Source organism: Polistes fuscatus, unplaced genomic scaffold, assembly GCF_010416935.1.
Source record: "Polistes fuscatus isolate 324 unplaced genomic scaffold, CU_Pfus_HIC Scaffold1, whole genome shotgun sequence".
NCBI classification, from domain to species: domain Eukaryota; kingdom Metazoa; phylum Arthropoda; class Insecta; order Hymenoptera; family Vespidae; genus Polistes; species Polistes fuscatus.
Genome location: NW_025112997.1, coordinates 16,688,339 through 16,713,835, shown reverse-complemented (window position 1 = coordinate 16,713,835; position 25,497 = coordinate 16,688,339). Strand labels below are relative to the sequence as shown.

The following is a 25,497-nucleotide window of genomic DNA, read 5'->3' as shown; positions in this document are numbered from 1 at the left end:
TCATGTCATTCGGTATACGTTAATAATAAATTGTTTATATTTACAATGTTTATATTTAAAATAAATACATTTTCAATTTTGAAAATTTGGCAACAGAAAAAAGCGGTATTGTTAATATTGAAGGCTGATTCCTAAAGTATAGGATGAATTAATGACATTTTTTTAATACAAATTATGTAATAGCGTCTTATTTGGTTTCTATTAATATTACAATTAGATACATTTTAAATCATTTAAAAATTCTATAAGATCTATCAAGAAAGAAGGTAACCATCAAGATTTCTCTGAATTTTCATCCTCCTCAGGTTGAGTATCCAAATTTTTAGATGTCGACGAGTATTCAGAAGGTGTCTTCAAACAGATTTGCTTAAGAAGAAAGTAAATGTCTTCCGGTGATATTTCCATCGCCAAAAGTTCTATTGCAATCCTAATATACGATGATATTATAATTATAGTTTAATATACGTTTTCTTTTTACTCAATTTGATCTCGATAAATTTATATATATATATATATAAACAAAAAAAAAGAAATATAACACGAAATTTTACTTTATAGGTTATACGAAATTGTTAAGAAATATATATTAAGAATATTACCGAAAAACACCAGGAGTCGCAGTAATTCCAGCTAAATCTGCAAGCGCAATTAATTCCGTTTGATGTGCCTGTGAGAACGTCATAATATTTACCAAACAGTGTAACGATAAAGAATCGTACGAATTTATTTTTGTTTACATACAATGCACATCACCAAAGAATACAGAAGTAAGTAGAAACTCGCAAGTCTCCTTTTTTATCTACCCAGTAGATAAAATACTATATTCTTTGATAGTGTACCGTTCTTTGATAGTATTGTACCGTCATCGCGTTAAATACATACTATCGCCTCCTAGTGGTCCCGGTAGTAACTAAAATGAGATTGGGTAGATAAAAAAGGGGACTTGTGAGCTTCTATGTACTTCTGTATTAACGCAAAAAAGTTGGCATAGAACCTCCAGAACTAAGAAAAATGAAGATATACATTTAATTACTAGCTATTTGCTAATTCGAAATCCATAATTGTTATGTCTTTTAATTAATTATTTATATAATAATATTAATTAATTATACTTATTAATTTTATGTGTCGAGACACAAAATTAATTCATTATTTTTACTCTCGACTAAATAATAATAGTTTCTGTTAAAATAAATTATTGTTTTTCTTTAATTCAAAGTTCATTATTTTTGACAATAAATAAAGAAACGGTGTGCCATAAGCATCAAGATTCGATTTAAAAACGCCGCGCTTATACGCCGATATATATAGATATTGGCAAGGTGCGGAGTGTATGGTGGGGACAGTTGAATCGATTGCAGCGATCGCGGTGGTCAAATTTTCGTTAAATCATGCTTGATTTAAATGTAAACAATTAGATAATATAATTAAAAATGGTCCATAATAGTTGCTGTGTAGTTGAATGTAAGAATACTGGCAGAAATAGTAACTGCAAATTTTATACATTTCCAAGAGCTAGTTGGAAGTTAGAACAAAGGAGAAAATGGATTAATGCAGTTAAGAGAATAAAGTAAGTAGTGTATAACCTAACTTAATAATATGTTTACTCCAATTCACGTGTATGAATGAAAATAATTTTGTAATATTAATAAATTTGTGAGTATAATTTTGTGATTATTAGTTTTTCATGAAAATAAATTTATCAAATATTTGATAATTTTAAGAATTTTCTTTAATAAATAAATTATGGCAAAAAAAAAATATAAAATAAATCGACTCGTAAAAATGTTAAAAAAAAATTAAAAATGCAATTCTTAAAAAATAATTTTTTGGAACTAATTTTTTTCTGAAAAAAAATTATAAAATTCTGTAGTGACTGCTAACTTGAATGTATTCGTTTTTTAATGAAAAAAAATTTTTATTAGGATTGACGGATCACCGTGGACTCCGAAACCAACAGATACTATTTGCAGTGACCATTTCGTTGGAGGTGTAAAGGGTGAAGAAGAGACAAGTCCAAGCTACATCCCAACGATATTCCCTTCAATTTATAATAAACCTACAATTAATGAAGAAACTTCTTCTAACAGGTAATATATTTAAAGTAATGAATACCTCTAAAAATTGTAAAAATATATAACAGTTATGTACAAAATTAACTTTTTTTAATTTATTACAGGCATGCACGTTTCTTAAAGCGAAGATTTGCTAAAAATAATATAGCAGACTCAGGCGTGGTCACAAACACTGAAAAATTAAAAAAAAACAAAAATTTAGCAGTCTCAGAAGTGGTCACAAACACTGACATTAATCAAATGATCATTGATTATACAATGGACTTTAAAAATGAACCTATTGAAAAAATTGACAAAGATTGTCAAGTCGATTTCCTTTCAAACTCCAATGAAGCAGAAAAAACATTTATTTGTAATAGATACATATATTTAAATGCTGACAAGTGTGATGTCGAAATTCAAACTGAAATATCAAATTTAAAAATTATAACTATTGCTAACCCAAAGAAACTATAGTAAAACAATACATTTAAATTTTTTATTTTTTGAACTTACATGCAAAGTAGTATCATAAGGAGATAAAGTAACCGACGTTTGTCTAATTACCTTAGATTTTATTAAATAACTATTACCACATTGCCGAAATTCTTTTACGTCTCTGACATGACCAGCCATAACTAATTGCTTCCCTTTAGGAATAGTCTGTGGTTGAAATAATATATCGTGAAATATTGCTTCAAATCCTGTTTGAATAATGACATTCATCTTTACCTAAAAATTGTTAAAAATGACAATTAAAATATTAAAAAATCTTCAACATAATGTTACATTAGTAAAAACAACTATTCATTAATTTAAAATAAACTATTATTTTTAAAAATCTGTTTATTTAATTTTTTTTTATATATATTTATTTTTTTTATTTTTATTATGATAGTTGCAATGTTATTCCAACTGTCATTTGTATTGGTTACACCAGATAACCTCATTCCTCAGTAATAAACATTACTACTTACTGACACTTTTTATACTTACTTTCTTTGCTTTCAAATTATTTATTCACTAATTTATATTGCATTTCACTTTTACAATGCTGACCAGGTTAATATATATTTATTTACTAAAAATAAAAAATTTTTATTAATAATATTACACCTCTCCCACGGCTTTCGAGCATGATTTAATGCGGCCATCAGATGTCATTGTCATCGCGCACCTTGCCAATACAGAACGCTCGACACTCGATGGTCAAAACGAAAAATGCTTGCTACCGAAAGAAAAAATCGTATACAGAACGCTCAACTATCGATGGCCAGGAAAAAAAATACTCGCTATCGCCTAAACAAATAGAAAGAGAGAATATTGGTTTCTTCTCTCACTCGCATTTTCATTCAAGGCCGAGAGTCCCGAAGATTGCCGAGGATCCTTCGTTTGTGATTAGTACACACGGACGCTCGCACGTACACTAGCCCGCTCGCGTGTAAAAAGCGACGGAGGGATAAGACTTGCTTTCCCCCACTCTTACAATTACTTTTACCATATTTTCTCGCTTATTTTTGCAGATACGAAGATAAACCTTAGAACATTTTTTATGTATTTTTCAATTCTCTACAACTTTTGTTTGAAGCTTTTTTTCGATTAAATGCCTAGATTCTAAGATAAGGCCATTTTTTACCCTTTTTCACCCTTTTTTCTCAGGAAGGATACCTTTTGATGCAAAAAAATTAACACCATTCGATTCAGCGTCGTTAATTTACCCTTACATCAAATTTTCGATTTAATAAGTGAAATTAAGGAGGTTGACCTTTATTGACTGGACTACGATAGATAAATCCAAATTTCGTAGTTTCTACCTTATCGATAGAAGTAAAGGTAATTCATTTTTGTAAGTTAATAAATTTTTAAATAGATAGCGTTGTATGCGACAATGCGATGTCAAGAATGATGAATGCACAACTTAGATAATAGATAATAATCATGGACGTTAGCAGCTGTCGATGGTGCATGTGAATTAAAATAGAATTATTTTTCTATAGTATAATTTGACAGATATTATATATATATACACATATATACATATATATATATATATATATATATATATATATATATATATCTGCAGTTTCTAAAGGCACTTAAATTATATGTTTATTATCTGTTAACAAATTTCCGTCTATCATTTATATATGATCTTATAATAAATTGTTTTTTAAAAGTTTTATACCTAAAACGATTATAAACTTAATACAGGTTCTTTCAAGAATTAAAAATTAAAGTCATGAATATATTGTTATTTTTAAAAAGTTGAATTGTTATTATTTCGTATGATAACAATTGGGTGAAAATGTGTTCTTTTAAATGGAGGTTATATTTATTCTTGTTATATGCAGTGATTTGGAGCAGTTGTGTGTTAGATTCATTTTGTTTAGAAGTGATATATGCAGTAAATGCTGGAGGTGAAGCACACTCTGATAGTTATGGAATTCGTTATGCAAGAGACCCTTTAATGGGGAAAGTCGGTACTGCTTCAGACTATGGCAAGCAGTTACTCATTGGTCGTGTTAACAGCATAGATCAAATATTATATCAAACAGAGCGTTATCATCATAGTACTTTTGGATATGATATACCTATAAGCGAAGATGGAGAATATGTCATGGTCCTAAAGTTTTGCGAAGTCTATTTTAATTCACCAAACATGAAGGTATGCTTAGGCTTTGCTTTTTACATATTTATGACACAACTCTAAGTATAAGATATTTAATAATTAATGATTTAATTGCATTTATTTATCAGGTGTTCGATGTGGTATTGAACGGAGATCATACAGTAGTCACTGATTTGGACATTTTTGAAAGAGTAGGCAGAGGTATCGCACACGATGAATATATTCCATTTAAAGTGCAAGATGGAAAATTAATATACAATGACGAAGAATCTGATATATTAGCAGGAAAAATAAGAGTTGAATTTATAAAAGTAATATGCCTGTCTACCGTGTTAAAAATCTTTTAAAAGATAAATTTTAGTAAATATCTCTAACAAACATTTATTTTTTCTTTTAGGGTTATAGAGACAATCCTAAAATAAATGCGATTGCAGTTATTAAAGGAAAAGCAGAAGGTAAATTTTCATATAGATTTTTTTATTTCTACCAAAAAAAAAAAAAGGGAAATGAAAATATAATTTTATTTTGAAGTAATGTAATATTGTATATGATATATGTTTTAGATGTTCCTCAATTAGGTCCAATTCCTCAAGAAGCTGAGGAATATCCTAATATACAGGAGGATGAAGAAGAATCAACAGTTCGAAGTAGGCATACGAGTGGACCTAGAACTCCAGATCCGTATTCCATCGATGATTCTTCTGTAATGTTACCTGTCTTTGTAGCGATAGGAGCTTTTATACCTCTTTTATTTTGTTTATGCAGATTGTAATTTGTCGATAAAAAATGTGCACAGAAACACAATGTACTTACTTAAGATTAATGATATTCTTAACTGCCTACGTTATTTTAATAATGTACAAAAGATTGTGTAAATGAATGGAAGCTAGCAGCACACGTTCCATTCCACTTTGCGTTATAACTTCAGATTTAAGATATAAATATTTATTACTAATTTATATAGATGAGCACACACACACACACATATACGGACGCACCTATACATTTTTTAATGTAAACAGAATTATTGATTTAATCAATAGAAACACATGTTTTCAACGAAGATATGCATTTATGAAAAAAATTACATATTATATTTTATATTTATTTATTTTTACAAAACGTTTAGAAAATAATTGTATAATTTGTTTAATTACTTATCTAATACACACACATAAACATGTACACACAGAGCGTAATTGATAGCTTTAGCTATTGAAATGCTTGTAGCGCATAGTCAATCAAATGCAAAACTAACATAAGTTAAACATAAATCAAGCCAAAACAAAGTTTGGTCGATAGCCCATTAAAAATATACCAAAGGAGAAATCTCTGATTTTTTGCAAAAGAGCAAATAAAGCTGTTACTATTACAACATTCGATTGTTATCATTTTTTCATTGGTCGTCAATTCATTCTTATTTAACATCCATTCGTTATTATTTTATCGTTTAAATAATCACCGTTTTATAATATACCGGAGAACAAAGTCCGGTGTTTGGTAAATTTTAGTATTATATAAGTAGATTATTGTCAATGCGCTATCGTAACAATAACTGATGATTACAATTTATCTGATGTTATCAGTTTCGATCATATTTTTAATCTCAAAATAGATGTTCGTACAAAATCATGATTATGAAGTAAGATTGTATATATATATATATATTTCTATGTTCATAAAACGTCTTAGATTTATTTATTTTTTTTTGTTTTTCTTTATGGAAAAAAAGGAAAAATTAAAGCGAAGAAAGGTTCTTATATCTCATTAGAATCGCTTTCTAAAGCAAAAGCGCTTTCTCGACGATCGAGCGTTAAGAGTCCCCCTGCGATCGTCGTCCAATCGCCATCACGGCAATCGGGATACACGTCGGTACAAGTGCCAACTTCCGCAAATTCATGGTACTGCAAAGTATCATTCGCTTATCAAACGGTGCTTTTAAAATGCCGTTGTATATCGATCATGCCGCGGACCGCGATCAACAAAAGGGGAAGACTTGCAACAAATTCAATTGGCCGTCGGGTCACTTCGAAGGATTTTGTAGGTGTGCTCAACACGTCTGTACGTATGCCTCGTACGTGAGCTTCGTACGGTTCCTTAATGGGAATAAGCTCATTCATCCCATGAAACGGAAGATCACGTGACTGCCGATCGTCTAGGTCTTTGATGTATGGTCATCACTGGCAATTAGTTGTCAATTCAAGGCCGTACTTATGGCTTGGAAGACCCGACGTCATAGCCTCGAGTGCCACTGTATTATATTGTTCCCTACCTTGAGATTAAAAAAAAAAAAGAAATGAAAAAGAAATCTATTCTGATCAAATAGATTTCTTTGCCTGACGCGATATTTTATGATCTTAATATTTTAAAAGTTATTCGAATCTCGATCACTCTATACGTTAATATCTTTGTTATGATATTTTAAAATTCTTATTACACTTGTAGACTAATTATCGCGCTTCTAATCGCGACATGTATAAAAGACGATGGGAATTTACGTTAAGATAGATAGGAAAAAACGCAATTTTTATATTTCTGTCATCTCGATCTCGATTAAATAATATGAATTTTTAATATGTAATATATTTCTTGTTTAAGATGAAGGAAAAATATTGATAAGCGAATGATACTTTTTACCTAACAAAAAATTTATTTTTCTGACGGAACGATGACTATTTTTGTATAACATTAAGGGGTGGACTTATGTGTATATGGTTGCGTGTCCGTTAAGTGCGAACGTCAACTCGAATTCATGCATATACCAACAATCATCTCTCTCTCTTTCTCACTTTCTCTTTTCCTCTAAGGGGGAATGGTTTTATTAAAATCACAGACAGCAGAGATATGATAGGGAACACGATTGGTCAGAAATAAAATCTATAAGAGTCAAATACTTTCATATAGTGTGGCAAATGTGCGTCTTACTATGCTGTTATTTGTTTATTTTTTGATTTTAATTTGACAACAATCATCGTCGTTTGAGAACAAATTCTTTATATTTTACTAATTTCTTGAATATTTCAAATTATTCTTGTAATATCTGATAGGAATATCCCAATAAATTACGAAAGATAACAATAGTCCAACAGGAGACATACTTCGAAAGCATTTTCTATGAGAGAATGGTACGTCAATCTCAACTCGTTGGTCCAATTTGCTAATGCACTACGTTAATTGCCTAGTTAAAGTAGTTAGTTAAATTAGTGAGACCGACGAACTCTTGTAAAATCGTTAAAGTCGTTAAAATCATGAAAAAATCGAGGATCAATTTTTCGTGATTTTAGTGATTACAAAATCAATCTTTGTATGTATGTGTGGGTTCGAATTATAGATGAAAAAAGACAAAAACGGAAGAGTTTTACATAATTAAAGATAAAATAAAGTAAAAAAAAATATCGATATATGTATATAAGGAAAATTTTTCATTTGAAATGAAAATAAAGAAATGAATAAAATAATATATAGACGAATATTGTCATTAACGATAAGTATTGATCCAAAGTTTAGTCTCTATCGATGGTAATCCACGGAATACCCTTTCTGCCAGATCATTATAGATTGAACAACTTAGTCTGATATGTGTGCATGTGTGTATGCATTCGTTGACGCACGTATGTATATGTATATGTGTGCATATGCATAGATGTGTATACAGTATGGATAGAGTAGAACATACATGATCGACAAAAAGAGAGAGAATGATCGAGCGAGTGATAAAGACACAAGGAATCGATCCCCCCTCGCATAAGAGTCGTTATAAAAGCAGCGGATGGTCAATCTCGACGTCTTATTGCTAACGTGACCATCACCCCGCAACAGAGGAGAGAATCACTTCGGTCTTTTGATAGAAGAGAAAGAAGTGGAAGAAAAAGAAGAAAGTAAAAAAAGAGATTAAATCGAGGAAGAAAATGGTGCAAGTAACTGGAAGATATCAATACGTCTCCGGAGAAAATTTCGAGGAATATCTCCAAGCAATTGGACAATATGAAACGGCGAAACCTTTTTTGAACGCTCAACCGATCATCGAAATCTCTCAGAATGGAGACCAATGGGTTGTCGGTATTGAGAGCAATGGTAAAACTGCTGTGACAACTTTCAAGTTAGGAGAGGAATACGAGGAAAACATGCCATCTTTTAATGGTACTCTCAAGGTCGGTCTCATCTTCTTCATTTTCATCTACTGTTTTTTTCTTTTTTGGTTTATTTCGATGTAGTTTGATAATCTTGTCTTTTTTTTGTATCATTTGGAAAAGAATTATCAAATGGAAGAACTTATATTAGTGTTGTGTAGTAGTTATTTAAACTTGTGTACATATATATATATTCCTTTATTTATTTTAAAGTAATATATATATAAATAAATATAGAAAAAGATATAGTTCGTGTGATCTCTCTTAGGTTTTATTTATAAAGCTGAAAATAAATGAAATAAACAATTAATAAATCGTCGAATTTATCTTTCAGAGTTTTACTACTCAAGATGGTGATGGATTTGTGACTGAAACTAAATTGGCTTCAGGAGTGAAAAGCATTCGAAATTATAAATTTACAGATACCCACATGACCGTTGTGAGTATTTTATTATAATAATATACATATACAGCGCGCGCGCGCGAGTCAGAGTATTCATACCTGTTCCCACTGTAAATTTTTTGATATTGTTTATAATGCAAAGCTTCAAAATTTTTATACAAACAGAAATCTATTTTAGGATTATTAAATTTTTTAATTGATATAAATGTCATTGCAGAAGAACATTTTATTTTTAGAAAAATATAATTTTATTAAAATGATAAAAACTTGGTATATATATACTATTCTATATTCTTTCTTTTTATTTTTTATTCTAATCCATTTAAAATTATGTGTGTATGAAATTATAAAATGAAATTTAAGACTAATGGTAAGAATAAGATAAAAAATAATCATTGTTATGACATTTTCAGCATTTAACGGAGAGTAAATCAGGAGTGAAAGCCACGCGTACATATAAAAGACTTTAAAATGTGTTATTTTAACAGTCTAGTTTGAATGAAACATAAAATAAATTTTTATTAACATAATTAATAAATAAAATCACTTCATACAACTTTTATCGTCTTGTTTTATTTCTTCTTATCTTTATTTAAAAATCCCACTAAATATATATATTTAAACTTTTTCTGAGCTTGAATCGAATATATATATAATCGATTAGTTATCGTTAAATTAATTAATAAAAAAATTACTTTAACTATTATTATTTATTTCTTCAATTTTTCCTACTTTTCTATAAATAAATTATTTTTCTTTATATTTTGCATTTCTTTAAATAAAATAGCGGTTGTTCTAAAGTCTTGTTTAAAGTTGTATCGATCGATCTTGTTCTATATAGGATTTTTTATGCGTTGAAAAAGATCAATTGAAAAGGTAAATAATTTACTGATAAATGAATCAGTGTTGCATAATTTTATCAAACAATACTATTCTTTAGGTATCATCGTATGACAATAATGAAGAACATAATAGTGATTGAAAAAAAAAAATAAAATATAAGAATATCCTATCAACCAATAAAGTAAAAGAATAAATGTTTTACTTTATTAATCAAACACAATAAGTATTAATTTATCGATATAAGACACACCTGTTAATTCAATTATTCGAAAGTAAGCTATTAGATAAGTGAATTGATAAATCATGAAAATAACAATTTATTATCTTATCTTAATTATAATAACTCTTTCTATAGTTATCAGTTTAAATATATTAAACTGGTTGATATTAATTACAATATAATTTAATTGAAAAGCGAAGTATTGAGATATGAAATTGATTGATTTTAATGAAATACTTATATAAGCCATTATAATAATTTCTTCATTTATCGATTTAAATATCTATCCACTTAATCAATATTAAATACAATTAAAAAATTATTAAACAATAATATTTTAAATGAAATGCGTTAAATGAAGACTTGCAAAATTTTAAATGAACTTTGTCGCTTATTATGCACCATCTGAGAAACAACTTATGCAACACAAAATACGCTATTTACATTATAAGGAAGAAACTTTATACATTCTATAATAAAAATGCACTATTTTTCATTCTATTCCTCATAAAATAATGATAAAATAATCGAAAACGATGCTAAACAGAATATTTTACAATTTAATTCAAGAAAAAGAAATCCTAGAAAAAATAACAAAATTAATAAAACAAACTGTACAGAAACGAAAATAAGATATATAGAAATAAAATTTAAATTATAAAATAAAAAACTGATATATAAGAATGTTAGTAAAATTTTTTCCTTCAATATCTTGTAAATGTTAAAATGTAAATGTTAACAAAAAAAAAGTTTTGGCGCCTACTCCTGGAGTGCAATGTATTATCTTGCACTGTGCTTTACAACAAAGTTTGAAAAATACCTGTAATTATCAGATATCACTCAGTTCTTGTTAGATAATATTTTTTCATATATATTATTATATATGATTATTAGTGTGTAAGTAATGAAAAGAATAAATGAATGAATAAATTCTATTCCTAACTGTGAATCCGGATAAATACATTATTATTATTATTATTATTATTATTATTATACATTTCAATTTTAATATAGTATATTCTTTTAAATAAGTATCTCTCAATATATATTTTATAAAATGTGTGTTGACAAATTATAAATTGGAATATTTTTCCAGAGATACTGTAAAAATAAATTAAAAAATCGAAACAAAACAAAAAGTCTGTCTTCGTTTTATTTTTATAGATTTTCGCGCGACTGTTCTATTCAATTGAGTTGCTTACATAAAAATTCAAATTTTTACGTTTTCACAAACAACGTGAGCTAAGGAAACAAATTATCAAGGAAGTGTTAAGCTATTTGTTAAGCTTTATTATCACTGAAAAATGTATTGTTTTTATCAGACGAGCTTTTTTTAAGTATCCTATAGTATTAGAAGTTGAAAAATGCCGCCAAAGATTATACCGGATACAAAGTACAATAGGGCACCTTGATTTAACTAGTGTAATCGAGGATAAATGATGCGGATAAATCAAGATTTATAGTAGATCTCGACTTGATTTGAACGTTTGTTAACAAACATAAGACAACGGATATCCAATAACTTCGATAAACAAGACCACGATTAATCGAGACGTCGGATAAACACTTATCGATTAATTAAGACTCTACTGTACTACAAAAACATACTGTAAATATGTTTGATGTACTATTGATTGTGAGTAGAAATTTGATCACTGCATTAAGATTAGCGATACACACGTTGAACATTTGCAAATGAAAAGTTTAGCGTAAAATGTGTTGAGTTTATGACAAGAATTTACTTCTTTCGAATGAGCGTTTTTAGAAAAATTGAATAGATTTCTTAATAATTCACACACAGAAGACACACATTTCGTTGAAATATTACATACTTACTGTACTCAATTATATAGACATATTATTAGAAAAACAAAAGAAAACACTGTTTTTTCGAACAAGTATTGATTTTTATTCGCTGACTTATATAGATTACTTTTTTCGACGAATCTCGTCTCCGTACGTTACAAAGAAATCGTATCATAAGATTTTACATCTAATCACGATGGTTATAGAATGTTCACACAGGGATCAAAAAAAAAATTTTGGAATGATCTCGTAACATTCCACTCGATGATGATTACATTCTTTATAATTTGCGTATTTACTGAATACGTGTTTTATGTTAAAATGTAAGGGTATATAAAATATGTAATAAATTACAGTTGCATTATACGGTAAATCCTTAGTACACTAGGAATATTTGGTCTTTTGGTCGCCCTTTAAACACTTACATGGTTACTATAATGTTTATTTAGCGTGCGTCTTCAAACAAAAGTACTTACCATTTCTAATCAACGCACTCTATTCTTCTTCTTCTTCTTCTTCTTTTTTATTTGAAATTCTTGCTGATCACTTTTATTATCTTTTTCCTTCTCTCATTTTTAATTTTTCAATGTAATATTCCCTTTGTTAGATATATTAAGAACATACTTAGGCAATATTTTCTCCAAGTACAACGTGGTGGTAACGAATAATATCTTACACATACTAAGATAATCTAACGAGTCTAATATGGTACATGCAGGTGGGAAATTCTTCTGACACGATATTCAAAAGATTCTTCTTTTCCCTGATCTAGTAACTTTTTCTTTTTTTTTTTTTAAATATGTACGTTGGAATATTTGTCTCCTTATATTCGTATGTATATAAGCATATTTATATGTTTTGCTTGTGTTTGTGTATGTGTATAATATATACTTATATATATATGAACTAAATGAAGGTTTTGAATATCGATGTAGTTGGTCCAAATAGGACAATGTTAATACTGCACTTAAGATCGATTATTATGCTCTCTCTAAATTGAGCTTAACGATTACAATATGAAAAAGAAAAAACCACATATATATTGAGAAAAAGAAAATATGATCGAGCTCTTGGAATTTTGTCTTTAAATCCGATTTAGTCTCAATCTAATGAGACTTGGAAGATTATCGCCATTAATTTCATCAATAGTAAATATAATAGTATAATTAGACTTTATATATATTTTTCTTTACTGATGATCTATCGTTTGGAAAAACCATTCGGTGAAGCGGCGAAGTTGTTGAGCAGCTGCATGACTTTCATCCTGCAAGCGTCGATTTTCATCTCTCAAACGACGAACTTCGTCTTCTAAAGAGAGACGACGTCGTGTTTCCCTAGCTACTCTCAACTCGAGAGTCGAGAGATGAGATTGCAAGTCGGAGACAGAATTTCTGTAAAAAATTTCAAAAATATCATTAACGCGTTTTTTTCGATATAGTTTTTCCATTACGATCACGATCATTTATACTCACGCAATGATATTACAGCCATCAATAATCCTATCATCTGTCCATTCCTGAGGATGCTGTTTCGATGTTTTATTATTTGGATCTACATGATGATTCTGCCAACAATCTACATCGCCATCTACGTGCGCCTTCGTATCTTTAATGGAAGTTAAATTGTTTATAGGCTTTGACATCGAATGTGGTGATTTTGTAACGCGCGGTGATAATCTGCGTTAATTGAAAAAATGTAAATATTATAATTTGTTATGTTAATAACAAATAATTATTATATAATGATTTTAATAAGATTTCATTTGATATTAAAATGCTATGACTTATATTTAAGTTTAGAATGAATTAAGAGACGAATTTAATCGTACCTTTCCTCCTTGGATAATTTGTTTTCGCTTGGTGCTGGACTAGACGCCGTGCTAGCATTAGAGATAACAGTGGCTGGTCTAGCCATAGTCAAAATAACTTCCGAACCATTATTACCATTATCCTGTCCATTAGCAGGTAGAACGCTTAACGTAGAAGCACTGTTACCGCAAAGATTCTCTCTGGATCTACATCTGTTCTGAATTTCCAGCATATTGTTATTTATCTTATTGGAATTTTGATTAGCGCTCATAATGCTATTCGATATATTATTATTCGTTAGCTGATTATCATCAGCTATGTAATCAGGATTGATCAGTTTCATTAGATCTTCTTGTAATGTACTCGAAGTGAGATTAGCTGAATTTCGATGAGAATTTCTAACACCTGGTTTCGGACGAGGACTTTGATTTCTCGAGCTACCACTCGAAGGTGTTAAATTACCAGCTCGATGTTTGTTTGCTCTTCTTAATCTCGGTGAGATGCTTCCTGAACCATTAGATAGTTCGTCTTCACTGGGTAAAGTTGTCACTTCGGTAGAATTGCTTTCAGGAATCCTAACTTCTGGTGGAAGACTAACAGCAAAGTCCTTCGTCTGTCTATATTCAACATTGACCTTGTGTGGAACTGGTCGCTCAGACATAGTCGTTTTCAAACAAGTTACCTTCTCACCAACTTTAAATTCATGAGGCATTTCGTATCTAATTGGTTCTCGAATGTGATCGTTATTTTCGTTATTATTATTATGTTTTCTATCGTTATTCTGTTGTATCACTTCCAAATCGTATTTGGTGATTTCTATGTCGTATTTGCTGTTCCTTTTTTCATAGGAATCTTCTGAGTATTCATAACCTGTCGTAGCACGTTTCTCGTTACGTATATCGTTACGTATATCGTTACGCGTTTCCTGATCAAATTTATTCGTGTTTCGGTCGGAAAATTTCTCTTCTTGTATCTCATACTTCGAGGTTCTATCCGGTTTACTTTCGTACTCGTATTTAGGACCTGTCTGATCGAATTCGTTGTATCGAATAAGATTATTGTTACTGGCAGATTTGGGAAGACTATAATTAGCGTTTTGAGCCAATGGTAAGGAATTGGAAGCACTAAGTTTTTGATGAGTAGAGTGATAATCGTTCTTCAGTAAATCTCTTTGTGAAGCATAGAGATTCTCTTGTTTGATTTCGAACTTCTCTTTCTGTAACTTTACGTAATTCGACGTTACGTGATCTTGATTCCGATGAGCGTTATCCAAATGTCTTTGATAATTCTCGTGCCTCGCATTTTCTTGGATAACTTTAGCCGAAACATAGCTACTTTCCTTGGCGTAGTGATCGTGATTATGATGTTTTGAATTGTCAGTAAATTGTTTGCTACTCGCATAATGACTTTCTTTCTCTTTCTTTTGTCCTGGTATTGCTTTGTTCGGAGTGTGAGCTTGATAATTCTGTCTTGCTGGTAATGGTGGTGGTGGTGTACCATCCGTACGATGTACATTATTATCTTGATCCTGTGGTTCCCATAATTCGTACCTAAAAAAACATCAAATATGAAATAGAAAATTCGATAAAGATCAATTAATTATCTTCTTACGTTTTACTCACCAACGATCATCGGTACTGCTGTGTCCACTGCTACTGCTAGTCATTGTACCTTCTAATGGAAACCTGGGATCATTAAACGATCTCGAGCTAGATCCAGTTCCGTATCCTGAACTATTGCTAGATCTAGGCGGACTAAAAGATCGATCGTATCGTTTTTGATGTGACATGGCAATCTGTTGAGTCGGCGTGTTGTCCGGGTTGGTTACGTTTTCATAATCACCTTCGTAATTGTTCGAAAGATGCTGACAATTTTGTAACGGGCATCCTCTATGTTTGCAAATAAAAAGCAAATTAATTTACTTCGTCCTCATGACATTTCAAGTTGTTAGCATTTTTTTTGTTAAAAGATAAATTAACTAATCGTGATTGGCAAGACGAGAATGCTAAGAAACGTATTAATACGTGTGTGTGCGTGTGTATATGTGTAAGTATTCTTAAATATTTAATATTATAAATATGCTAGTCATTTATTAAAATGACTCAACATTTTTTTCCTTTATTCTAATAAGATATGCTTATTTGTTTGAGCAAGAAATTCTTTTTTATCTGATACAAAAAGAAATATTGTGCGTTCCAAGTTCTAACGGTAAAGCAATTATTTGTCAAAATAATAACAATTTTTAGTTACTACATAATTGTATTATGGTCTATTTAATATAATTTATATAACAGATATCAAGAATCAATATAACATAAATATTTAATATACAACTATATTTAGAGGTCTATCGACAAATTTTGTCCACTTCTTAAATAATATTCGTAATAACAAAAAGGATAGAATTGTTCGTTAAAGCACACACACACACACACAAATATAATAATAATAATATATTATAAATAATGAAACTAACACACATTTTCAATGTGTTTCCAAAAAATTTACCTTCTGGGATTGCTTTCGTTCGTGGGTGGAATTACAGTGACAGTAACTTGAGCACTGGTTTTTAAAAGATCAATCATTTGATCATGGCTCAACGTTGATACAGCAACCTTACAAATTTCGACGAGTCTCGAGCCCTGTCGAAGACCAGCTTGCCATGAAAGTCCCATAGCTTCGACTTGAGTCACCACACCGTCTGGTTGTACGTGAAAACCTAATTGTCCGACGTTGTTTCTTTTGAGGGAAAGTTCAGATGCTGGTGCACCTTGCGTCACCGCTCGCAATCGTGCAACTATTTCCATCAATTCATCGCGTTCACCATAATCGCCGCGTACATGGATCGTTATGCATTCGCCTTGATGATAATACAATCTTAGGCTGCAAATTAATGCAAATTAATTAGTTTAAATATTATAATTAATTACTGGATTCGTTTAATAAATTGCACAATATTTTTGCATAATTTAAAAATATTAATCCGAACTAAGAAAAGTAAAAATTAATCAGTTTACAGTTTGTATTTTTTTCATTCAATTATTGAGACATTATGTTTAAAAAAAAATTATCATATAATACTTTTATTTAAAATAATGTATGAAATTTCTAATAACTTTTACTAGTATAATTATATTATATTCTATTTTTTATGATAGCAGAATATATAAATAAATATCATATTTTCGGATATGAATAAATAATTAATTTTTTGGTGTAAAATTAATTGTTTATTAAAAAATACTCATATATATGAAATTATATGATATTAAGAAAGGATTCAAATAAAAATATATTTAACGTTTCTCTAGGATTTTCTCCGATAATGATAAAAATTGCGACTGTAGTGCTATTAGAAAGTTTCAAGTAAACTCACCTATTGGTCTGAGCATGCCAGCCAAGAACGCTGACGCAAGGAGTCACAAAGACGATTTGTCGCGAATGTTCTTCGATCAGTACGATAGTATCAATGCTTATTCCAAGATAGCAATCGGTGTTTTGATTGCTATCTTCAAGTATGACCTGCCAACAAATCGCACCGCGTTGAGATGCATCACAAGATAATCTTGGTCTAACATTTGTCTTCTTTTTACTGCTGAAGGACAGCATCGCTGTTAAAAATAAAATTAAAAAAAGAAGAATAAAAGGAACAATTCTATCTAATAAAAGTAGTTATTAAATATTTACATTTATTATCATATCATAAATGATATACAATATAAATATCTATAACAAAAATATTTGAATATAACATAAAACTTACAAAACTTTTGACCAGTGTCGACTACCGTCGCAGAAGAATAATTAGTTGCCAAATCTTTCAAATATTCCTGTCTCGTTCTCGTCGCCATTGTGGCAAACTTTTCTGATCTACAAAAGGACAAACGTTTTTAATTCGAGTTATTTAAATAAGGTCGGAAACATTAGTTACTTCCAATAAATTCTTATATTACCTGTGTGCTGCATTCTCGGCATTAATTACTTTCGCAAGAATGAAATCCGCAAAAGCTTTCCCCTTTGTAAATGTCGCTCCTGGTGGAACAGGTGGTCCAAAAATAGGTACTTCTTTGCTTCTGGAAACAGCTACGCTATACTGCGTATTGTCCGTGCAAGGATTAATGGCTTTTACGACTATAAACACGTGCTGGAATTGTGAACGTATTCTTCGGGGGCTGAACGGTAGAGCTCCCGGTTCCTGAGAACAACGTTCAAAGAATTAGAAACAGGAACTAGATCTAGAAAAATACAATGAGTAAGAGAAAACAAGACAAGAAAGAACGGAAGAAAAAAGAGATAGTAAATTATCGTACATAAATATCTCTGTATATTAAGAAGTTATTAAATAAAATCTGAAAAATATTTGTACATTATAACCGATTTGACAGAAATATTAATTAAAGTAGATGTAAAACAGTGGATTCAAAGATTACCAATTAGAACAATTATATGAAACATATCATTACATTATGTAATCTCTAATTATCACTTTCTATCGATCTTTCATCGACGTATTTGATATGTGTTGACAAGCGACCATGAATCTTGATATTTTCCAATTTCGGTCTTTCACGGTAACATATATATCATAATAACTTTATTTTATATACTTTCTAATTATTTTCGTAAAACAAAAAGATATAATTCTTGTAAGTTTTATATTTTATTCGTATTTGCAGACCAGACATTGATTATTTACTCTGTGGTTTATATATTTAAACTCGGATATATAATATATTTCGTCACTATTGTTGATTTAGGATCTCTCTTTCTTTCTCTTTTATTTCTTATTCTTACCTGAAAGACTATTGTCACTATGTCGTTCCCAATATGTCTCTTCCTTAACAGCTGCTGCCGGTTATTCGGTGTGAAGGGTAACATCGTCGACACGTGAAACGTAACTTCCGCTCCCCGATGAGTAGCAGCTACTGCATGAGTACCCGTTGAGTCTGTTCTAGTATCCAAACCAGCTTTGTAACCTTCGAATCCTCGCAGTCTTATTCTTTGGCCTATCATTATACATTAACAATATTATATATTTAATATGAATAAATTTATAATATAATTAATATGGAGAGTTTTAATCTTCAAATACATATAATAACAAAATTACCACATATATGTACAACGTAAATATAGTTTTTCTATAAATATTATATATATATTACCGTTTATACAGATTACTGTATAAAATCCGTTAATTTATGAAATAAGTATTGTTATAGAAAGAAAAGCAGACATTAAAGATTAAATTTCAATTTCATTTTTTAACTACTCGCCACTCGTGAATTCATATTTTACCTAGTTATTTCCTAATACAACTAGTTTAAGTGTATAGTAAAAATCTTTTTCTATGCTTTCCCTAAAACGTTCAGTTATTTCATGTAAGATCTATAACTTTTTTATGAATTTTCTGATATAAACATTAATACTACAATATGGATTTTTCATTGTTTCAATGTTAACATTTATTTAATAATTAGTACAATTCTTTTTTTGTAAATATATAAAAAATGTGTTTTTATTACAGCTTAAAACAAGTAAGATGTTCTATTAAAGAGATCTCCTTTAAAGAACTCCTCTTTAAGGAATTATCATTCGATCGTTCGTTTTAGTTTCGATAAATTCTTGGAAATCCAGCGAGACGACACCTGCGCTAGAGTAACTTTTTGCATCGTTTGAGTTTCGAACACGAAATCGACTTTTTCTCCCTACGATAGTGCCGCTTAGTCGTTGAGGACTTTTCCAAGAATTTATGTGGGGCGTCGATAGTCCCCCATTTATTATCTTTTTATTTTTAAACCTCATCGACATTTTGTTAAAGAAGAATTTACAAATTTTGAGATATAAAAATTTATCATTATTTTTTGCTCGTTTATGCAATCAAAAAAATGATAAGATAATAAAACAGTCAACGGCATAGCTATTTTGGATTACTAGTTCCCGGTAACATGGATGGGTGACTCCTGTCCGGAAAAACAAGAGACAAAAACCATGTACTCGTTGAGTCCAGAAAAGCGGTAAATGTTAGAAGGTATTCGCAGAGAAGTGACTCGAATTCATAAAAGGGAGAGTAAGAAGACAACAAACATATCAAAATCGGACAAAATAATCAAATGTAATAGATTATTCTTCAATAAATTTTCGTTTAATAAATAATCGGTTTATTAAAACTAAACAAAGAAGAGGAAATATATTATGCTCTTACCGATTGTATCGAGAAATTCGAGAAATGCTGGTCCAGCATGCTGATTATTGTACATCTCTTCCTCCGTCCTTTGACCTGATCTACAGTAAAGCACGCCGACCTTGTACCTGCTAGAAAGACCCTGTTCATCCAACCTTGCAACAGCTTCTTCGGCGGCAGCGGTTCCAAGTCTGAGACAGCCTAATTGTACTTCCGGTGCGACTAACTCCAAAAGTTCTCTCGTTGGTAATCTACCTTGGAGCCTTATACCTAATGCTTCTTCAGGCACCGAACCACGTAAGGTTAATAGTTCTGACGTTCTTACGATTATTCGATATTGATTAACGTCTTTACGGATACTAATAGCCACTGGACCTAATTGTTCATCCATACCAAACCAATTTTGATGTTCTCGACCTATAAATTTGTAGAAAAACAAGAAATACATTAATTATATAACATATTGACAAGAAAATAAATAAAACATATATTATAAACAAAAATATATTATGTGTGTTGTGTTAAAAATATACATGTTAAGCTTCTATAATGTCTTGTAAAATCATATACTTGCATATATATATTTTGTAGGTTTTATTTTATTTTTTCACTACAAAATTAATTTTTACTTCATATAAACAAGTTTATAACGTTTTTAAAAGTATAAGCTGCAATTATGTGTGAGAATAAAAATAATATTGATATGTTTTTGTAAATACAAAATAAAATTGCATTAAAGAAATAAAAAATAATTTCTGTATACAAAGGCATTCATTATCATTAATTATATTAATAAGAATTATATTTCAAGCGATTAATCATTGAATTAATTACCTAAGAAGTATTTTCGATAGTAATGAGCACCCTCATCGACGCTTTCGATTGGAAGTGGCCGTTTTTGTACTGGACACGTGTGTTTCCATAATGTTTCACTTGGTAAAGGTTCCAAAACCGAAACACCATAGGATAACGCTGGCCTGTGAACTCCATTAACGTGTGGGCAACGCGTAAGGCCAACTTCACGTTCGCCTTCACCTCCAATCTCATTCCGGAAGAAAGGACACGATTCCAAAAGGTCGTTGCCTGTTAACCCAACAGATTTTATTGATTATTATCTATTGTTAACTGTTATCGATACCCTAATAATAAGATTTGTTCCAGTTATTGAGTTGTATTATTAGTAAGAGATTCGATTTTTTTTTCTTTTTTTTTAAGTTTCTACGATCGTATACACGAATAGAATTAATAAAATAAAAGAATTAATATTTTTGATTAATAACTTTTACTTCGTAATAAAATAGGTAAACATCTAACAACTTTTAAAATTTTTATTTCTGTTATATTGATTATTAATATTATAATCTCCTAAAAGGATTTTTATTAAATTTAAATAAATTATTAAAGTTATGTATTCAATCATTTAAAATTGCTAAAATGTTACAGTAAAACTGAGATATATGTAATATACATAATGGATCCAAATTTTTGTAAAAATTACATAATATATGAGATATTTGATTGGGTCTAGACTTTTGGATCACTTGATATTATTTATAAATTTGAAATAATTTAACTAAGCTACACTTTACAGCGAATAAATATCATTGATCAGCATACATATATGTATTTCTTATTATGACAGTTGATTAAGCAAAAAAATAAATGATTTAAATTTATTTTATAATATAAATAATCGTATAATATAAAGTAAATAATAAAATCAAAATTCTTTTTTTTTTTATTTTTTAACTTATCGTTAGTCCAGTGTCATAATTATTGACATACATATAAAATATATAGATTCGTATAAAAAGAAAAGAAATCTTTTCTCTTACCTTTCCCATCTCCAGCATCTTCTTCAGGAGTCTCGTCTGGAGTAGAAGCTCGTAAAGCACTAGCAGCCGAAGCACCGGTTGCCGTGTTTCTTCTTCTCGCTAAAAGTATACCTCGTAGCTTAGCAGCGTAACCGAGATTAGCCGTGAGCGATTGGCAATCGTAATGAGCAAATGCTCGCCTACGATGTCGCTCCTCGACATCAGCCGATACGACTGGACTACCACAAGTTTCTTCCATAGCACGAGGTGATTTACCACCCCAAAATCTGTTCAACTTTAATCGTAATTTCGGACTTGAACCACCACCAGTTGGTCCACAGACCTCGTCAGTGTCCTGCGCCGACTGAGTATCTTGAACACGTCTCAGATAATCCACGTTTATTGGACTTCTTTGATCCGTCGGTCGAAAATCTTGTAGCATCGCAAGAATATTATCATTGACTGTGACTGTTTGGGCAGCTACTACGTCGATGCTACCTGTTCATAATAATCATACATGTACATTTCATTTAATAACCAATATATTTCTACTATTTTTCTTCATAAATTTACATCAAATGTGTCATATACAAGACGTTCAAAAACCAAACTTAACTTTTTATATTTAAAATACATTTTTTTAATAGTTAGTGCTTAATATCATTAAACGAGAACAAGTTTTATGATCCCGTTTAATAATAAAGTTTTCATTATAAAAAAAAAAGAGAAAAAAATTAATTTCTAATATCTTGGAATTCAGTTGTTCAGATACTTTTTACATATGAACTATGTTTTTTGTGAGAGGCAATAAAATAGATGAACAAAAAAAAATAGTAGAAAAATAAGAAGCAGTTAAAACTCACCGTGAGATCCATATTCTCGTCTGAGGGGTGTCTCCGGGACCCGAGAGGCGGGATCAGGACTGTGAGGTAGTTCTAAACTTGAGTTGGATCTGTGAAGGGTTAGTCCACGACCCACGCGGCTCACCGGCCCTCCACTGCCGCCGCTATTTATCGGCAGGCTCGCGATCATTTCGTCATTCTATAAATAAAAATAAAATTAATTTCATTAATTAATTATTTGTCTTTTTTTTTTTATAATTTTACATGAATAGATATAAATACATATAAATGCAATAAAACCTAGATTAACTAACGTGATTGGGGGACAAACGATACGGATAAATCAAGGTCTCCACTGTATATCTCGACTTTACTCGAATATTTTAACAAATATAAGATAACGGGTAAACGAAACTTCGATAACAAAGAGCTCGGTTAATTGAGACACCGGATAAACCTGAACCGGTTAATCGAAATCCTATTGTATTTATGGCAGTGAACTGAAAAAATTGATTTTATGATTTTATTATATAGTATAATTATTTATATTTATTATGTTAATAAGAAAAATTTAAGAAATTATTTATTATTTATGTGATTTGATGTGAACGTATATTTGGATATATATTCGATGTCGAATAAAATTATATGTAAATATAAATGCGCATATGAAATATATACAGTTTTAATTCATGTCATATTCATATTGCATGTAAAATCATTTATCATTAATGTTTATATATGTGCTTTGATTATTCATTAATTCCTGCTTAATGAAATACAAAATGCTCCTATTGACGATATCAATAATTTATACTCTTTCATTCGTAATAATTGTTAATAAAGTTTCCACTTTCTACATTATATACGAAATAATGTAGAAAAAATATTCTATTATTTGCATAAGTAATTGATTATTAATATCAAGATAAGAATTTTTATTATTATTTCTTTGATTCATTTTCAAAGGTAACAATGATCGAACAATTAGAACTAGAACTTATAACTAAAAGCAAAATTAAGTGTCTTTAAATAAGCACAAAGCAGAACGGCTTATTAGTAGAACTCTTCTTCTTTTCTTTCTGAGTACGTCTACGTGTGTCACTCGATACGTCTCAAGGGTAACACGTACGTGAGTTTTTCATTCATAGGATAAAATTCTGTGTTGTTGCAAAAAATCATTTTTTCCGGGGTTTCTTATTAAGTTTGTTAAGTGTTATATATCGCTTATTGAAAAAAAAAAAACGAAAACCTAAATATTATATTATTTTATATAAAATTACTCTAGATATATACAGTGACTCCTAAAAATATTCAAATACTATAGTATGACCGACACTTTATGACATCATATTTCTTTTTTTTATAAAGTAATCACTCTGAGTATTGTTTTTAGTAGTAAATTAATTATTAATTAATTATTCTTTTCCTTCCAATCGAACGATAAATGCTGTTCTTTATAAATTTTTCACGATTAACACTTCACTGCTACAAGGTTAATTTTGTTTCTTTAAGAGATTCCTTACGATTATGTTAAAACTTAATTACAACAGATCAAATACGATCCTATAAAACGGTATGTAGACTTTAAATTATTATAAGAAACGCAATTACAAAATTATACGTAACTTTTACGATCGAATGAGTCGAATAGGATGAATCATGTTTGTTTTATTGATTCACACTCTCGATGATCTAATAGCGATGTGTAGATCATACGTAGATAAAAATCAATAGTTCGATCTAACGTATTTTACGATATTTTTTAAAACAAGAAAATGAAACATATGTGTCAGCAATCTAACAAGAAAGTAATCGAAATAAAAAATATTGACTAGTCGGATATATCTCTTATTTTGTGTTACATTGATCTATATTATAGTATTATAAATTATTATAAACAGAAAAATAAAATAAAATGCAATATATTAATAAACGAAAAAAGAAAAAAAAAAGAATTTGAAGTAATCAAAATGAAATGTTAATAATACCATATACCATATATGATTTAAAATGAAATATATCATAAACTATCAGCCACACATTGATGACCTCTTTTTCAAATATTTAACATATTAAGGATCAATAAAGATATTTAAGTTGGTCACCTTTTTTTTTATCCCGAAAGAAAAAAATAATTTCGACAAAATACAAGATCCATGTGTAGGTATTCGAGATGGCGCCGTCTGGAACTCCGTTTCCAAGAGAAACGTTAATTAGCTTCGTTTCAGTGCCGCAACGAGAAGAACGGTTATTGTTGTCTTCTTTTATGCGAAATGACCGGTGGCTTGTTCTCTCTCTCTCTCTCTCTCTCTTTATTTGTTGTATGGTTGTAGCGAACACACACGGATATACACATACATACACTTTTATTGTGCACCTGCTGTTTCCATTTCTCTCTCTTTTTCTCGACACATACAAAATGTTTGACCATTCGGTTTAAACCCCATACCGTTGGCCGCTTCGCCAAATGCGTCCACTGAATGGGAAACGGCCATTGTTAACTTCGAACCGGTATCCCGGGCCAGACACGCGTAATTAGTACGGCAATGCTGACGAATCAACAGTGCGTCGATTTGAAACGAGACACGTATGCCAATCCTCATGCTTAACAGTCCTGACACCGTATTTATAACACATTAACAATAAGACGAATATATATTTTTCTCTTCTTATTTATACTTAATATTTGAATTTAATTACAAATTATGTGAATATTTTTCTCATCTTTAATTGTGAGTTTATAATTGAAAGAACAGATAAA

General features: G+C 29.9%; 4 protein-coding genes across 6 annotated transcripts in view; 2 read left to right on the top strand and 2 right to left on the bottom strand.

Annotated features, from left to right (window-relative positions):
• Window positions 1-33: 33 nt before the first annotated feature.
• On the bottom strand, window positions 34-3,413 carry LOC122516692. 2 transcript variants are annotated; one of them, XM_043634723.1, is made up of 5 exons: window positions 3,395-3,413; window positions 3,051-3,135; window positions 2,622-2,786; window positions 600-667; window positions 34-427 (listed from the first exon to the last, which is right to left on the bottom strand). In XM_043634723.1, the coding sequence occupies exons 3-5, from the start codon at window positions 2,778-2,780 to the stop codon at window positions 274-276; spliced, it is 381 nt and encodes a 126-aa protein (XP_043490658.1). In that variant the 5' UTR covers window positions 2,781-2,786; window positions 3,051-3,135; window positions 3,395-3,413; the 3' UTR covers window positions 34-273. The 2 variants fall into 2 exon arrangements, with proteins under 2 accessions (XP_043490658.1, XP_043490648.1); XM_043634713.1 differs by lacking the exon at window positions 3,395-3,413 and adding an exon at window positions 3,232-3,273.
• Window positions 3,414-4,089: 676 nt separating this feature from the next.
• On the top strand, window positions 4,090-6,060 carry LOC122521018 (malectin-A). Its single transcript, XM_043641437.1, has 4 exons — window positions 4,090-4,719; window positions 4,812-4,994; window positions 5,081-5,138; window positions 5,247-6,060. Exons 1-4 carry the CDS (start codon window positions 4,360-4,362, stop codon window positions 5,453-5,455), a joined length of 810 nt encoding a protein of 269 aa, XP_043497372.1. The 5' UTR covers window positions 4,090-4,359; the 3' UTR covers window positions 5,456-6,060.
• Window positions 6,061-8,427: 2,367 nt separating this feature from the next.
• Window positions 8,428-9,776, top strand: LOC122521086 (fatty acid-binding protein, adipocyte-like). The gene is made up of 3 exons (XM_043641563.1): window positions 8,428-8,834; window positions 9,148-9,252; window positions 9,630-9,776. The coding sequence occupies exons 1-3, from the start codon at window positions 8,592-8,594 to the stop codon at window positions 9,684-9,686; spliced, it is 405 nt and encodes a 134-aa protein (XP_043497498.1). The 5' UTR covers window positions 8,428-8,591; the 3' UTR covers window positions 9,687-9,776.
• Window positions 9,777-12,657: 2,881 nt separating this feature from the next.
• Window positions 12,658-25,497, bottom strand: part of LOC122520882 (signal-induced proliferation-associated 1-like protein 1) — a 73,477-nt gene continuing 60,637 nt past the window's right edge. Inside the window, exons 2-14 of one of the 2 annotated variants that reach the window (XM_043641314.1) lie at window positions 22,755-22,932; window positions 21,913-22,389; window positions 20,912-21,160; window positions 20,099-20,494; window positions 18,688-18,899; window positions 17,847-18,088; window positions 17,657-17,763; window positions 17,270-17,504; window positions 16,402-16,776; window positions 15,516-15,782; window positions 13,914-15,443; window positions 13,558-13,761; window positions 12,658-13,476 (exon numbers count right to left, since the gene is read on the bottom strand). In XM_043641314.1, the coding sequence (XP_043497249.1) occupies window positions 13,275-13,476; window positions 13,558-13,761; window positions 13,914-15,443; window positions 15,516-15,782; window positions 16,402-16,776; window positions 17,270-17,504; window positions 17,657-17,763; window positions 17,847-18,088; window positions 18,688-18,899; window positions 20,099-20,494; window positions 20,912-21,160; window positions 21,913-22,389; window positions 22,755-22,923 (4,665 nt within the window). In that variant the 5' untranslated portion in view covers window positions 22,924-22,932 and the 3' untranslated portion in view covers window positions 12,658-13,274. Of the gene's footprint in view, window positions 13,477-13,557; window positions 13,762-13,913; window positions 15,444-15,515; window positions 15,783-16,401; window positions 16,777-17,269; window positions 17,505-17,656; window positions 17,764-17,846; window positions 18,089-18,687; window positions 18,900-20,098; window positions 20,495-20,911; window positions 21,161-21,912; window positions 22,390-22,754; window positions 22,933-25,497 lie in introns of those variants that run through there. The other variant, XM_043641235.1, reaches the window with a different exon arrangement.